This window comes from Lynx canadensis, chromosome D4 (assembly GCF_007474595.2).
Source record: "Lynx canadensis isolate LIC74 chromosome D4, mLynCan4.pri.v2, whole genome shotgun sequence".
NCBI lineage: Eukaryota > Metazoa > Chordata > Mammalia > Carnivora > Felidae > Lynx > Lynx canadensis.
In genome coordinates, this window is record NC_044315.2 from 643,939 (window position 1) to 660,190 (window position 16,252).

The following is a 16,252-nucleotide window of genomic DNA, read 5'->3' on the forward strand; positions in this document are numbered from 1 at the left end:
TTCTCATTTGACCTGTTTTTAGTTCCCTCAAAGAACTCACTTGCAAGGCTGTATTTATTGGATCTGATGTTGAGCTCATCAAGTGTGAAAGCCTTTTCTCTGGGAGTATCTGTTGAAGATACTTTGAAGCAATTTTTTAAACTTCATAGCTGCCTGAGGTGGTACCTAACACTTGGGAACTAATAGGTTAACTAAAAACCTTAACAGAAAAGCTGGAGAATGGGATCGCCGTAAGGACTTGGGAAGCTTCTGATCTATTCCTGAGACTCTAGAAGGTCGATGTGTTGGGTTGTGTGCATGCTGAAGGTGATCTTCATGCTCAGGAGAGACCTGAGATGCCCTGCCTACCGTTCTCACTGCTGGCTGATTGCATTGTGAGGTTCTGCAAGAGCAGCAGGTGAAGGCTGAGGTGGTATTTTCCTTTGCCTGGCTGAGTATTGGAGACGTGTCCTGACACACACGAAGAGCCCCTTGGCAAAGACCGTGAAGCTCTATCAAATACTAGCTAACTGAGCAGAGACTCGAGGAGCCACACAGCAGAGTATAGACTTTACAGATTTGTTCAGAAAGTCGCTAAACAAAAAGAACAAAAAGCACAACAAACCTTGGAGAGGGGTGGAATCTGATTTCAAGAATTGTCACACTATATTGCTTAAAATATTCAGTTTTTGGGATGCCTGGGTGACTCAGTCGGTTAAGGTGGCACTTCGGCTCAGGTCTCACAGTTCGTGGGCTTGAGCCCTCATTGGGTTCTGTACTGACAGAACACATTGGGTTCTGTGTCTCCCTCTCCTCTCTGCCTCTCCCCCACTTATGCTCTGTCTCTGTCTCTCAAAACTAAGTAAAACGTTAAACAAATTAAAATAAAAATAAAATATTCATTTTTCAACAAAATTATAAGACATGCAAAACAAAAAACAAGAAAATATGGCCCATACACAGAGGAAAAGAGCAAACTGATCAATAAAAACCATCCCTGAGGAAAGCCCAGACATTGGACCTACTGGACAAAGGCTGTAATCAGCTATTTTAAATATGCCCAAAGAGTTGGAGGAAACTATGCCAGTGAGGTCTCTGGTAGCAAATTAATTTTCTTTATATGAGAATCTTTACTTTTCATTCTGGAAGAAGATTTTCTCTGGATGTAGAATTTAGTTGGGTCAGACCTTTCAGCTTATGAAAAATGTAGTGCCACTTGCTTTTGGCCTCTGTGGTTCTTGGTGAGAAATACACAGTCTTTGTTTATTTTTTTGCTTTGTTTTTTAATTTTCAGACATTTGGTTGTCCTTTGTCTGGGCTTAGACGTCTGTATGAATCTATAGGCATAGGTGGTTTTTTTTGGGGGGGGGGTCACATTTGGGAATTACTCATTCCTTTTTTTTTGTTTAATTTTATTTTTTATTTTTTAAAATTTACATCCAGATTAGTTAGCATATAGTGCATCAATGATTTCAGGGGTAGATTCCTTAGTGCCCCTTACCCATTTAGCCCATCCCCCCCCCCACAACCCCTCCAGTAACTCAGTTTGTTGTCCATATTAAGACTCTCTTCTGTTCTGTCCCCCTCCCTGTTTTTATATTATTTTTGTTTCCCTTCCCTTCTGCTCATCTGTTTTGTCTCTTAAAGTCCTCATATGAGTGAAGTCATATGGTTTTTGTCTTTCTCTGAATGACTTTCACTTAGCTTAATACCCTCCAGCTCCGTCCACGTAGTCGCAAATGGCAAGATTTCATTCTTTTTGATTGCCGAGTAATACTGCATTGTGTGTGTGTGTGTGTGTGTGTGTGTGTGTGTGTGTGTGTATATATATATATATATATACACCACATTTTCTTATCCATTCATCCATCGATGGACATTTGGGCTCTTTCCATACTTTGGCTATTGTTGATAGTGCTGCTATAAACATGGGGGTGCATGTGTGCCTTGAAACAGCACACCTGTATCCCTTGGATAAATGCCCAGTAGTGCAATTGCTGGGTCGTAGGGTAGTTCTATTTTTAGTTTTTTGAGGAACCTCCATACTGTTTTCCAGAGTGGCTGCACCAGCTTGCATTCCCACCTTCTTTTTTTTTTTTTTAATGTTATTTTTTGAGAGAGAGAGAGAGAGTGAGCACGCGTGCGTGGGTAGTGGAGGGGCAGGGAGAGAGGGAGACACAGAATCTGAAGCAGACTTGGGGCTCAAACCCACAAACTGTGAGATCATGACCTGAGCTAAAATCAAGAGTTGGGTGCTTAACCAACTGAGCCACCCAGGCGCCCCCATTGATTCTTTTTTTTAAAGCTTTTATTTCTTTGTTGATACTTTCTATTTTTGCATTTCTTTCAGCATGTTCATGATAGCTTGTTGTGGCATTTTTATGATTATTATGTTGGATTTTAAGAGTTTTATATATTCTGGGAACCACTTATTGGATACATGTTTTTCAAATTCCACCATGGAGTTGTCTTTTTACTACCTTGATAATGTCTTTTGATGCACAAAAGTTGGATGCACAGTTTGTTTTTATAAAATCTGCATTATTTTTTATTTTGATCACTGTTTTACTGTCATATTTAAGAAATTATAGTCATACTCAAGGTCAGATATTTGCTTCTGTGCATTCTTTTGAGAGCTTTATGGTTTAGTCCTGTATTTAGTCCTTTGATCCATTTCGAGTTGATTTTGCATATGGTGAAAAGTCAGGGTGCCACTTCATTCTTTTTCCAGTTGGATATCCATTTGTCCCTGCACATGTTTGAAAGGACTGTTCTTACCCATCGAATGGTCTTGGCAGTCTTGTCAACTGAATTGAACATAGATCTCGGTTTATTCTGGATTTAATTTTATTACAGTTATCCCTATGTTTATGCCTTTGCTCCTTCCATACTGTCTATATTACTGTTGATTTGTAGTATATGTTGAAACAGGAAAATATGGGTCCTCCAGTTTTTTCTCGCTTTCTCAAGATTGTTTGGGTGTTTAGTGTCCCCTTTCAGTTTCATGTGAATTTAGTGTTGGCCTTTACATTTGTGCAAAAATGTCATTGGGATTCTGATAGGGATTGTATTGTGTCTATAAAGAACTTTGTAGTGTATTTCCATCTTAGTAGTGTTAAGTCTACTGACCATGAACACAAATGTTTTCCCATTAATTTAGACTTACTTTAATATTTTTCGGTAATGTTTGTAGTGTACAAGTTTGGACTTCTTTGAGTAGATTTGTTCCTACATGTTTTATTCTTTTGGATGGTATTATAAATGGAGTTGTTTTATTTTATTTTCACATTGTTTATCACTAGTGCATAGAAATGTGATTACATTTACCTGAATTTATAAGGGGCACTGGTTTGTAGTTTTCTTTTGTGATGTCTTAGTGTGGCTTTTATATCAGGGTAATGGTGGTCTGATAGAATGAGTTAGGAGGTGTTCTTTTCTTTCTTTACCTTTCTTCCTGAGTTGAGAATGATTGATGTTAATTCTTCCATAAGAATTTGAGAGATTCACCAGTGAAGCCATCTGGTGTTGGACATTTCTTTGTGGGAAACTTCAATTATTGATTCAGTCTCTTACTTGTTACAAGTTTATTCAAATTTTCTATTTCTTCTTCTTTTAAAAAAATTTTTTTGGGGCGCCTGGGTGGCGCAGTCGGTTAAGCGTCCGACTTCAGCCAGGTCACGATCTCGCGGTCCGTGAGTTCGAGCCCCGCGTCGGGGCTCTGGGCTGATGGCTCGGAGCCTGGACCCTGTTTCCGATTCTGTGTCTCCCTCTCTCTCTCTGCCCTCCCCCGTTCATGCTCTGTCTCTCTCTGTCCCAAAAAAATAAATAAACGTTGAAAAAACAAAAATTAAAAAAAAAAAATTTTTTTTGATGTTAATTTATTTTTGAGAAAGAGATAGAATGTGAGTGGGTTGGGGCAGAGAGAGAGAGGGAGGCACGGAATCTGAAGCAGGCTCCAGGCTCGGAGCTGTCAGCACAGATCCTGACACGGGGCTCGAACTCACGAGCTGTGAGATCATGACCTGAGCCAAAGTCAGATGCTCAACCGACTGAGCCACCCAGGTGCCCCTTCTATTTCTTCTTGAGTCAGTTTGGTAGTTTGTATGTTGTTAAGAATTTGCACAGTTCATCCAATTATCTAATTTGTTGCCATACATTAGTTTATAGCATTTTCCTTTGCTCTTTTTTATTTCCGTAAGGTCAGTAATAATATCCCCACTTTCATTTGATTTTCGTAATTGAATTGTCTTTTTCTTAGTCCACTTAACTAAAAAGGGGGGCACTTTTGTTAATTTTTTTCAAAGGACCAAATTTTCATTTTATTTTTCTGTTTTCTATTATATGTATTTTAACCTAATTATTTCTTTCCTTCACCAGCTTTATGTTCAGGTTGCTCTTCTTTTTTCAAATTCCCTAAGGTACAATGTAAAGTTACTGATAAGATTCTTATTCTTTTTTTAGTGTTGGTATTCACAGTTATTAATTTTTTTCTTTGCCTGCTTTTACTCTTGTGTAAGGTTTGGCATATTGCATTTTCATTTTCATTTTTGTCAAATAATTTTCTAATTTCCTGTTACTCTTTGACCCGTTGGTAAGAGTCTGTTATCTAATTTCCATATATTTCTGAATTTTTCATTTTCCTTATCAACTCCTGCTTTATGCCTTTGGCAAAGATTGTCTTCTAAAAATGTATCTAGGGGCGCCTGGGTGGCGCAGTCGGTTAAGCGTCCGACTTCAGCCAAGGTCACGATCTCGCGGTCCGGGAGTTCGAGCCCCGCGTCGGGCTCTGGGCTGAGGCTCAGAGCCTGGAGCCTGTTTCCGATTCTGTGTCTCCCTCTCTCTCTGCCCCTCCCCGTTCATGCTCTGTCTCTCTCTGTTCCAAAAAAAATAAATAAACGTTGGGGAAAAAAAAAAAAATAAAATAAATAAATAAATAAATAAAATAAAAATAAAATAAAAATGTATCTAGATTTGTTTTGTGACCAAACATGGAGTCTGTCCCTGGAGAATGTTTTATGTGCACTTGAGAACAATAAGTATTGTGCTGTTGGTGGGTGGTGTGGTTTTATATGTCTGTTGGGTCTATTGGTTTTATACTGTTGTTCAGATCCTTTATTTTTCTTACTGATCTTCTGACTAGTTGTATCTGTTATTAAAAAGTGGGGCTTTGAAATGTCCAGCTGTTATTGAACTGTATTTCTCCCTTAATTCTGTCAAATTATGCTTCATGTATTTTGGGATCCTTTGTTAGGTGCACATACGTGTTTGTAAGATATATTATATCTTCTTGATGAGTTGATACCTGTATCTATGTATTATGTAATTCTTTGCCTCTATAACAGTTTCTGACTTAAATTCTGTTTTGTCTCATGATAATATAGCCACCCCAGCTCTCTTTTGGTTATTATTTGTGTGGAGTTATCTTTTCAAGCCTTATATTTTTTTTGGCCTCTTTGTGTATATGCCTCTGAAGTGAGTTTCTTACGGACAGCATACAGATGGATCAAATTTTTAAAAATTCATTCTGCCAGTGGACTTTTAGTTGGAGAGTTTAATCCATTTACATTGAAAGTAATTACTGGCAAGGAAGTATTGCTTCTGTCATTTTCTATTTATTGTCTGTGTACCACATCGTTTTGCTGCTCCATTACTAACTTCTTCTATGTTGAATGGATTTTCATAGGGTTCCATTTTGATTCTCTTTGCCTTATTTGTGTAGTTTTTACTTATTGTCTTAATGATTACCTTGAGGATTACAATTAACGTCTTCGACTTATAAGAACCGTGTAATCCTACTTATTTCAAAGGTATGCAAAAACTGGTTCCCTTCTTTCTTTCCTCCTGTTTATGTTGTTATAATTTATACAGGTTACATTTTTATACATAGTATACTCATGAACAGATTCACCTTACACCTCTCTATATTTATTTTTAAATCATACAGGAAAAAAAGAGGGGTTATAAATCAAAAATACAACAATACTGTCTTTGTTACTTGCCTGTGTAATCAGTGTTTTTATTTCTCCATCAAAGACTTTGATGGGGCGCCTGGGTGGCGCAGTCGGTTAGGCGTCCGACTTCAGCCAGGTCACGATCTCGCGGTCCGTGAGTTCGAGCCCCGCGTCGGGCTCTGGGCGACGGCCCAGAGCCTGGAGCCTGTTTCCGATTCTGGTTCCCCCTCTCTCTCTGCCCCTCTCCTGCTTATGTTCAGTCTGTCTCTCTCTCTCTCAAAAATAAATAAACGTTTGAAAAAAAAAAAAAAAAAGACTTTGAGTTACTGTGCAGTATTCTTTCATTTCAGCCTGAAGGATTCCCTTAGAATTTCTTGTAGGTCAGGTGTATTAGCCACGAACTCCCTCAGCTTTTTAATATCAGAGAATGTCTTGATTTCTCCTTCATTCTTGAAAGATAATTTTGCCAGATACAGATTTCTGGTTGACTCTCTTTCTTTTAGCACATTGAATGGTCATCCCAGTCCCTTCTGGCCTCCATGGTTGTTGATGATAAGTCAGTGGTTGGTTTTACTCATGGTTCCTTATATGATGAGTGGCTTTTTTCTTGTCAATCTGAAGATTCTGTCTTGGTGTTTGACAGGTTGAGTATAACGTGTCTTGGTGTAATCTCTTTGAGTTCATTCTTTGTACAGTCTATGAACGTCTCAGATATGTCTAAAGCTTTCATCCAATTTGGAGAGGATGGGCTATTATTTCTTGAGGTATACTTTCAATTTCTTTCTCAGCTCTCCTGTGACTCCACTAAGTGTTGATCTATGTGTATATGTTGATATACTTGATGGAATCTCACAGTTTTTTAGGCTTTATATCTGTTTCTTTATTCTTTTTCTTCCTGTTTTTAGAGTGGATAGTTTCACCCTTCCTGCATGCGTTTTTGCAGATTATTCTGCCTGCTCAAGTCTGTTAAATCCCTTAATGAATTTTTCACTTCATTTTTAAAAGTTTTTGGTTCTAAAATTTCTACATTTCCTTTTTATAATTTCTTCTAATATCCTTGTCATACATATGGTTCTCTTGGTTCCCTTGAGTTCTTTGAATGAACATACTTAAGACATGTTGATGTAAGTTCCTTGTGTAGTAGTTCCATTGTGTTTCCTTGAGGACAGTTTCTGAGAACTTTTTTCCTTGTAGCTGGGTCATTTTATATATTTCTTCGCATGCTTCCTTTTTTTTTAAGATTATTTATTTTGAGAGAGAGCGCACATGCAAGTGGAGGTGAGGGGGAGAGAATACTAAGCAGGTTCCACACTGTCAGCACGGAATCTGATGCGTGGCTCCACCTCACAAACTGCAACACCATGACCTGAGCCGAAGTCAGATGCTTAACCAATTGAGCGATCCAGGCACCCCTGCTTGCTTAATTTTTTGTGGTTGTTTTTGAATATGGACATTTTGGATATTATGCACAAAAAGGAAACACAAGCAATAAAGCAAAAATATTTGATCTCCGGTGTCTGCATTTTGGCTCTGTGTTGGGACATTCCTTCTGCACTTAGGGAGGTCTTTCAACCCTCTGCCATTGCCTTTATTCCCTGCTTACCCGTAGACTAAAGATCAGCCAGAGTTGAAAGTATATGGTCTTCCCAGGTCTTTTCTGAGCAAATTCCCTGCCCTGTACGTGGTTTTCCATTTCCTTCTTACATAGATTCTTTTCAAACTTGTTGTTTTCTAAAGATTCTCACTCTATACCTTTTCCTCCCTTGGTTTTCAGCATGTCTGTTGTTTCTCTGTTGATTTTGCACTTGTTGGCACCAGCTTATTCATTTTACTCTCAGTATCTTTGAGAAACGTGAGTTAAGTGGAAAATAATCAGGCCCCTTTCATTAGTCCTCAGGACTCCACAGATAGATCAAAACAAACAGAGCTCATTTGGGAACACAAAAGAAACACAATTCTTTCGGAACAAGATCCGTCTGCTGTGGTCAGGCTGAGGTTCCACCGAGAAAGCAGGATGTCATCTTCAAGAACCACCAAGCTCAGATGGGGACGGGGCTGCATCAGCAGAAACACTGCAGTGCTGTCCTCTGCTCGGTGGCCCTTCTCCTGGTTACGTGTTTGCTGGGCTACTGTAAACGTTTTCCTGTCTTGCCAGTTTCCAGTGGGTGTGACTTGACAGTATGTGGTGGTTTTGGTGTTTCTGAGGAAGGACGTTCCCATAGTCCCTACTTTGCCATGTTTGCAGTTGTCCTTGTCAACGCGCTTTTATGCAAAAGCACATTCTGGCTCACTTTTATGGGCTATGGTTTAAATATCCTGTTTGGGTTTGCTCCTCTCATGTGCTGCCCAGAGGCCACCCTGAATTCTGGGCAGTATTGTACTCTGATTTTGTTCTTGATACCTTTGCTCTATTGTTTCTGGTCAGATTGGTGTGAAGGCCACTTGGAATGATCTCAGGACTTCATATATGGAGGTGAAGGATGCCTTTCTCTCAGTTCCTTCTCCCTGATTTGTCCCCATTCTGGGTTTGGGAGCCCTTAGTGTAGGGTGGGGAATGTTGACAAAGCATCTTCCTGTGTTTGCAGGATCCCTTTGGTGGAGAGTGGGAGTGGCATCTCCCCTAGGCTCGGTGTTGCTTGGGGTCAGATGGGGCTGATTGACAAAGCCTCCTCCCACAGCCTCACCAGCAGCAGCAGCCTTCCATCAGGAAGTGGGAGCATTGCTTCTCTGCTGGCTTTGGTTATTGTCCGCAGCATCAGTTGCCTGATTGGGAGAAAGAGGGCACAGCTCCTCTTGGACATTGGGGTTGTTTTGCATGGCCTCTCTCTCTCTAACCATTTCAGAAATTTTATTACCTAATTTTTGAAAGCTTTTGCTGCTATGTAATAAACCACAAAGGAAAACTTATAAACACTATTTTCAGTGGATTAAGTTCCATGATTTCAAACATTGGATTTTTTAAAATTGAGATTTAGTTGACATATAACACTATATTTATTTTAGATGTACAGCATGATGATTCAATACATATAAATCATGAAATGATCATTACAGTACGTCTGATTAACATCTATCACCATGTGTATTTACAGTTTTTTTTCCAGTGAGAACTTTTAACATGCATACTTCTGGCAACTTTCAGATTTATAATACAGTAACATTACTAGTCACCATGCTGTGCGTTCGTTAAATCCCCATGACTCATTTATTTTATATTGGAGGTTGTACCTTTGGCCACCCGCAGTCATTTTGCCCACTCCCTGCCCCTGCCTCTGGCAATCACCAATTTGTCCTCTGTATCTGTGAGTTTGTTATTGTTTTTTTCTTTGGGATCCCACATGTAAGTGATTTCTTACGGTGTTTTACCTTTTCTGTGTGATTTATTTCACTTAGCATAATGTCCTTAAGGTCCCGTCATGTTGCAAATGACAGGATTGCCTTCTTATTTATGACTGAATAATATTCCATTGTGTTGATGTACCAGAATGAATTTATCTGTCCATTCATTGATGGGCAGTCATGTTGTTCCATATCTTGGCTATTGTAAGTAATGCTCCAGTGAACATGGAGGTGCAGATATCTTTTTGAGTTAGTGTTGTCATTTCTTTTGATTAGATACCCAGAATTGGAATTGCTGGATCATATGGTAGTTCTATTTTTAATTTTTTTAGGAATCTCCGTAGTGTTTTCCATAGTGACTGCACCAATTTATATTCCTACCAACAGTGCACAAGGATTCCTTTTCCCCACATTTTACCAACACTTGTGGCTTCTTGTCTTTTTGCTACTAGCCATTCTAACAGGTACAAGGTGATCTCTCGTTGTAGTTTTGATTTGCACTTCTGCACTATGATGTTGAGCCTCTTTTCCTGTGTCTTCTGCCCATTTGTATATCGTCTCTGGAAAAGTGTCTGTTCAGATCCTCTGCCCATTTTTCAATCTGGTTGTGTTCTTTTGCTACTGAGTTTTATGAATTCTTTATGTGTTTTGGTTACCTACCTTATCAGATACATGGTTGGCAAATATTTTTTTTTCCCATTTAGTGGGTTGCGTTTTCATTTTGTAGATGGTTTCCTTTGCTGTGCAGAATCTTTTTACATTTGATGTGATCCCTTGTTCATTTTTGGTTTTGTTGCCTTAGCTTTTGGTGTTAAACCCAAAAATTCATCATCGAGAGCAGTGTACTCCTCTTCTCATTTTATACAACCCCTGCTTTCTTAGGAACCTTTTATCTTTTTTCTTTTTTCCTCCAACTTACGGCAGATCTGAGTTGGAGTCTGCTGTAACATCCAGATTGGGATATGCAGGAGGTAAAAATAAATCCTAAGGAACTCCTCACCCAGTCCTCCCTTAATTCTTGGAGGTTCCTACCATTCTGCCTTCTTTTGTCCACATTTCACAGTCTTCTGCTATCTGCTTTGTGTGTTATATCTATGGTTCTGAATAGTAATTGGAGTGTTTAGGTGGAGCTTACTCCATCATGATTAGAATGAGGACTTGACTCCTGTAATCATTTATGGGGTGAATGGTTAAATGAATACATTCTTCATGTCTACAAGGTGCTCATTTTTGGATGTCAGTATAACAGTAAGTATAGTATTAAGAGCATTAAGGTAAATTGCATGGGAGCTCACAGGCATAGAAATTAAATTTTTTGTAGCTATTTTGGAATAGGACATGTAGTGTGGTGGTGAGGTCATTGTTCCGACAATAATCTGTGACACCAAGTAGAATGCCCTATAATTCAATTCTGTCCTGACACTACCCAGATTTAGTGCAGACCTGCAGGTTAAAAGCAAAGTCCTGAACATGACTGCCCCACTTCAGTGCCGTCCCTAAGTGTCAGGGGTCATCTGTACTTCCAACCTACTGACTATAAGTTTGGGGGTTCCCACAACCCACTTAGATTTGACAGTTTGCTAGAAAGAGAAAACGCACTGAAAGTGTTACACTAAACATTGTAGTTTTATTATAAAAGCTGTTTCCAGAAGTAGGCAAATGGAAGCAATGCATGTCTGGGTTCTGGAGTGGGGTGGAGGAGGAAAACCTTTCCCTGTGAACTCTGAGCACATCAGCCTCCTGTAAATCAACATGTTCACCAATCAGGAAGCTCCCCTGGACTCCGTTGTCCAGAGTTTTGTTTGGGGTTTCATTGCAGAGGCATAGTTGGTGGGATGATTGGCCATGTGATTAAAATCCTCCAGCTCCCCTTTCCTCCCTGGAGGTCTGGTTGGCTCAGAGTTCAACCCTTTCAAAATGTGGTTAGGCTTTCTGGTGACCAACCCCCATCTTAAGGCTTTGTAGGGGCCGCCTCATTAGCATAAGAAAGGCATTCTTGTCACTCAGGAATTCTAACTTTGTTCAAAGCTCTGTGCTGGAAACTGGGGACAAAGTCCAGATGTAGTCTTTCTTATTTACCAGGGTCATCAAATTCGAAATCAAGGAGAATGTGGAATTTGAATAATATCTTGAAAGATGAGTAGGATTTAAACATTTTAAGTTGGGGAAAAGGGCATTTCAGGCTGAGAGATTAGCAGTCCCTTCAACAAATGATGTTGGGAAAACTGGACCACTTTCTTACACCTTACACAAAAATGAATTTCAAATGGATGAAAGACCTAAATGTGAGACAGGAAGCCATCAAAATCTAGGAGGAAAAGACTGGCAGCAACCTCTTTGAATTTTCTGGGAGGAACTTCTTACTAGACACATCGCCAAAGACAAGAGAAACAAAGCAAACCTGAACTGGGACCTCATCAGCATAAAAGCGTTCTGCATAGCAAAGGAAACAATCAACAAAACAATGGGAGAAGATATTTGCAATGAAATTTCTGATAAAGGGTTAGTATCCAAAAATATATAAATAACTTATAAAATTCAATACCCAAAATCCAAATAATCCAGTTAAGAAATGGGCAGAAGATATAAATAGACATTTCTCCAAAGAAGACATCGAGATGGGTAATAGACACATGAAAAAATGCCCAACATCACTCATCATCAGGGAAATACAAGTCCAGTCAAAACCACAATGAGATAGCACTCACACCTGTCAGAATGGCTAACATTAACACGAGAAACAACAGGTGTTTCGAGGATGAGAAGGAAGGGGAAACCTCTTGTTGGTGGGAACACAAACTGGTGTAGCCGCTCTAGAGAATAGCATGGAGGTTCCTCAAGAAAATAAATATAGAACTACCCTATGATCTAGCAATTGCACTGCTAGGTATTTATCCAAAGGACACAAAAATACAGATTCGAAGAGGTATGTGCACCCGAACGTTTGTAGCAGTGTTATCAACAATAGCCAAATGTCCATCCACTGACGAATGGATAAAGGTGTGGTATGTATACACAATGGAATACTGCTCAGCCATCAAAAAAAAAAAAAAAAGAAGGAAAGAAAGTCTTGCATGTGCAGTGACATGGATGGAGCTAGAATGTATTCTGCTAAGTGAAATAAGTCAATCAGAGAAAGATCAGTATCATATAATTTCACTTATGTGGAATTTAAGAAACAAAACAGATGAACATATGGAAAGGAGAAGGAATAGAGGCGAGAAGGAAACAAACCACAAAAGACTCTTAAGGATAGAGAATAAACTGAGGGTTGATAGAGGGGAGGTGGGCTAGATGGAGGATGGGTACTAAGGAGGGCACTTGTGATGAGCAATGGGTGTTGTATGTAAGTGATGAATCACTGAAGTCTCCTGAAACCAGTACTACATGGTATGTTAACTAAAATTTGATTAAAAAAAAAAATTAGCATTAGCAATCACACAGGGGCACATAATCAGAGTTTAAAATATAGAAATGTATCAAGGTCTGTTTTTAGCTTTAGTGTAGTATATATAAAAAACAATAAGGGGTGCCTGCGTCGCTCAGTTGGTTAAGCATCTGACTTCAGCTCAGGTCATGATCTCATGGTACATGAGTTTCAGCCCTGTGTCGGGCTCTGCTGATAGCTCAGAGCCTGGAGCCTGCTTTGGAATCTATGTCTCCTTTTCTCTCTGCCTCTCTCTCTCTCTCTCTCTGTCTCTGTCTCTGTCTCTCCCTCTCTTAAACATAAATAAACATTAAAATAATTAAAAAATAATAAGCTTAAAAAAATGCCAGAATGGGGCTCTCATTTGTAGTATTTATTAATCATAAAATCTTTTATTCCTACAGAGCAGAAGATAGAAGAGATCTATTGATGTTTTTCCGAAGCCTACACTTTTTTGTGGAGTGGTGTGAATATCGTAAGTGCACATTTGAACACTTCAAGGTAGGGTCTAAAGTTTTTAGATTTAAATGTATGTGAAGAGTGAAGCTGGTTTAAATTTAAACATAACCTAAAAGTGAAGCTGGTATTAATTTGGGGATTTAACATAGCATTCTTTCCTTAAAGTTTTCAAAGAATACAAAATATTTTCATTGGCTTCTGGAATTTGCAGTTATTTGGGGTAAATGAAGAGGAATGCTTCTGTACAAACCAATGAGTCATTTGTATTATGGGATATCTTGGAAGAAGTATAGTTATATTCTTACTTACCCCCTACACATTTTGAAAAATTAATCTGTCAAGAGTACTTGAAACAAAATACAAATCTCAAATGAATGTAATTATAGCAGGCTTATCACCTAGCACAGTCCTTACTTTCTGAGTCATACTCTGTATTTTGAGCTTCTTAATCATTGTGTATTTCAAGTTTAAGTATTTAAGCCTGATTTCAGTAAAGTAATGCTTCTTAATTCTGATAATAGATACATTTAAGGACTTCTTTTATCCCGTTTTCTGTCATAACCAGAATTATGTTTGGCTGCATTATAATGCCTCAGGTTGTACTTAGTTGGATAGTAGCAATATTGACAGCTGTAGTCCATACAAAATCCGGTTCTGAAAGAGTCAATATAATAATATCTCAAAAGCCTAACCAGGCTGTGACTATTGTTTTTGTGATTGGTACTAACTCTTGTATATTTGCATTCTTTTTTATTATTATATTATCACTGTTACCACTACTACTGCTATTACTTGCATTCTGTTGGGTCGAGTTAATAAAATCTGTCAGGCGTAGAATTTTCCTTAGAGTGAAACATGGTTGTACCTGTACTGTGGTCCCTTGAGTTCTCTCACTGTTGTTTACTTACAGGTGCTCTTGCACCCAAACAGTTAAATAGCTTTGCTTCATAATTGGTAAATATAGTAATGACTGAGAGAATGCTGGCAGTTGTGGTGATGAATCACCTAACATGGGTTGTGGGAAATGTGAGTGTTAGTCCCATTTCCAAAGCTGATTTGACTCTAGGTGCTTTCAAGGAGGCATAGAGGTATAATTGGTGTGTTTATCCTGTAGAGGACACAGTGCTTCTGCGGGCCGACTTTCCTGGGTGATAAGGAAAGAAATGGAAAGGACGGAAAGAAACAGTCACATTGTTGTGCAGCCACCACCAATATTTATCTCCAGAACTTTTTTATCATCTCAAACTGAAACTCTGTTCCCATTAAACACTAATTTGTCATTGCTTCCTACCCCAGTTCCTGAGAATCACCATTCTTTTTCTATTTCTGTGAATTTCTAAGTACTTCATTTAAGCAGAATCATAAAATTTATACTTTTTGTTTGGCTTATCTCACCTAGCATAATATTCTCAAGGTTCATCCATTCTGCATCAGATTGAAGGATTTCCTTACTTTTTAAGGCTGAATAATCTTCTGTTGTATGGATGCCCCACATTTTGTTTATCCATTCATCTTGATGGATACTTGCATTGTTTCCATCTTTTAACTATTGTGAATAATGCTTCTATGAACATTGGTGTACAAATACCTGTTCAAGTCCCTGCTTTCAGTTCTATTACAAATATACCTGTAAATGGAATTGCTGGGTCATATGGAAATTCTGTTTAATTTTGTGAAACACTGCATGTTCTCTTCCATAGCGGCTGCACCATTTTGCATTCCCAACAGTAGTGCACAAACCTTCCAATTTCTCCACACACTTGCCAGCGTGTTTTGGGATTTTCCTTTGTTTTGTTTTTTTGGGGCTCATAGCAAACCTAATGGGTATGAAGTAGAATTTTTTTGTGGTTTTGATTTGCATTTACCTAATGATTAGTGATGTTGAGCATTGTTTCATGTGCATATTGGCCATTTGTATATCTTCTTTTGGAGAAATGTCTATTCACATCCTTTGCCCATTTTTAAATTGGGTGCTTTTTTCTTGTTGAGTTGTTGTTGTTGTTGTTGTTTTCCTTTAAGCTTACTTATTTTGAGAGAAAGTGAGCACGAGCAGGGGAAGGGCAGAGAGAGAGGGAGAGAGAATCCCAAGCAGGCTCCGCACCGACACCACAGAGCCGGATGCGGAGCTCGAACCCATGAACTGTGAGGTCATGAGCTGAGCTGAAACCAAGAGTTGGATGCTCAACCAACTGAGCCACCCAGGTGTCCCTGTAGGAGTGTTTTTTTTTTTTTTTTTTTTAATGTATTCTAGACATTAATCCTTTATCAAGTGTATAGTTGGTAGATATCTTCTGTCATTCTTTGGATTGTCTTTTCATTCACTTGATAGTGTCCTTTTTTTTTAATGTTTATTTATTTTTAAGAGAGTAAGACAGAGCGTGAGTGGGGGAAGGGCAGAGAGAGGGAGACACAGAATCCGAAGCAAGCTCCAGGCTCTGAGCTGTCAGCACAGAGCCCGACGCGGGCTCAAACTCACGGACCGTGAGAACATGACCTGAGCCGAAGTCAGATGCCCAACCAACTGAGCCACCCAGGCGCCCTGATAATGTCCTTTGATGCAGAGAAATTTTTAACTTTGCTGACATCCAGTTTATTTTCTTTGTTGCCTATGCTTTTGATGTTACATCCAAGAACTCATTGCCAAATTCATTGTCATAAAGATTTTCCTCTTTTTTTTCCCTAAGAGTTTTGTAGTTTAGCTCTTAAGTTAAGATGTTTGATCCCACTTGAGTTAACTTTTGTATACATTGTAAGCTAAGGGTACAGCTACATCCTTCTGCATGTGGATATCTGATTTTCTAGGCACTGTTTATTGAAGAGACAGTCCTTTCCTTATTGAGTGGTCTTGGCACCTTTATTGAAAGTTGTTTGACCATATTTTCTGGGCTCTCTGTTCTCTTGCGTTGTTCTATATGTTCCTGTCCATTCCAGTACCATACTTTCGATTACTATAGCTTTGTAATTAACTTTGAAAATGAAAAAGTGTGAGTTCTCCAATTTTAGTCTTCTTTTCTAATTTCTTTTGCTTATTTGGAGTCCCTTGAGGTTCCATGTGAATTTTAGAATGTTTTTTTCTCTGTCTTCAAAAAATAGAATT

The 16,252-nt window shown here is 38.8% G+C and overlaps 1 protein-coding gene across 2 annotated transcripts in view; it reads left to right on the plus strand.

Moving 5' to 3' along the window:
• The window catches only part of LOC115500051 (centromere protein P), a 230,225-nt gene that overhangs the window by 45,251 nt on the left and 168,722 nt on the right, over nt 1–16,252 (plus strand). For both annotated transcript variants that reach the window (XM_030294365.1, XM_030294366.1), the window contains exon 5: nt 13,101–13,197. In XM_030294365.1, the coding sequence (XP_030150225.1) occupies nt 13,101–13,197 (97 nt within the window). The remainder of the gene's footprint in view (nt 1–13,100; nt 13,198–16,252) is intronic.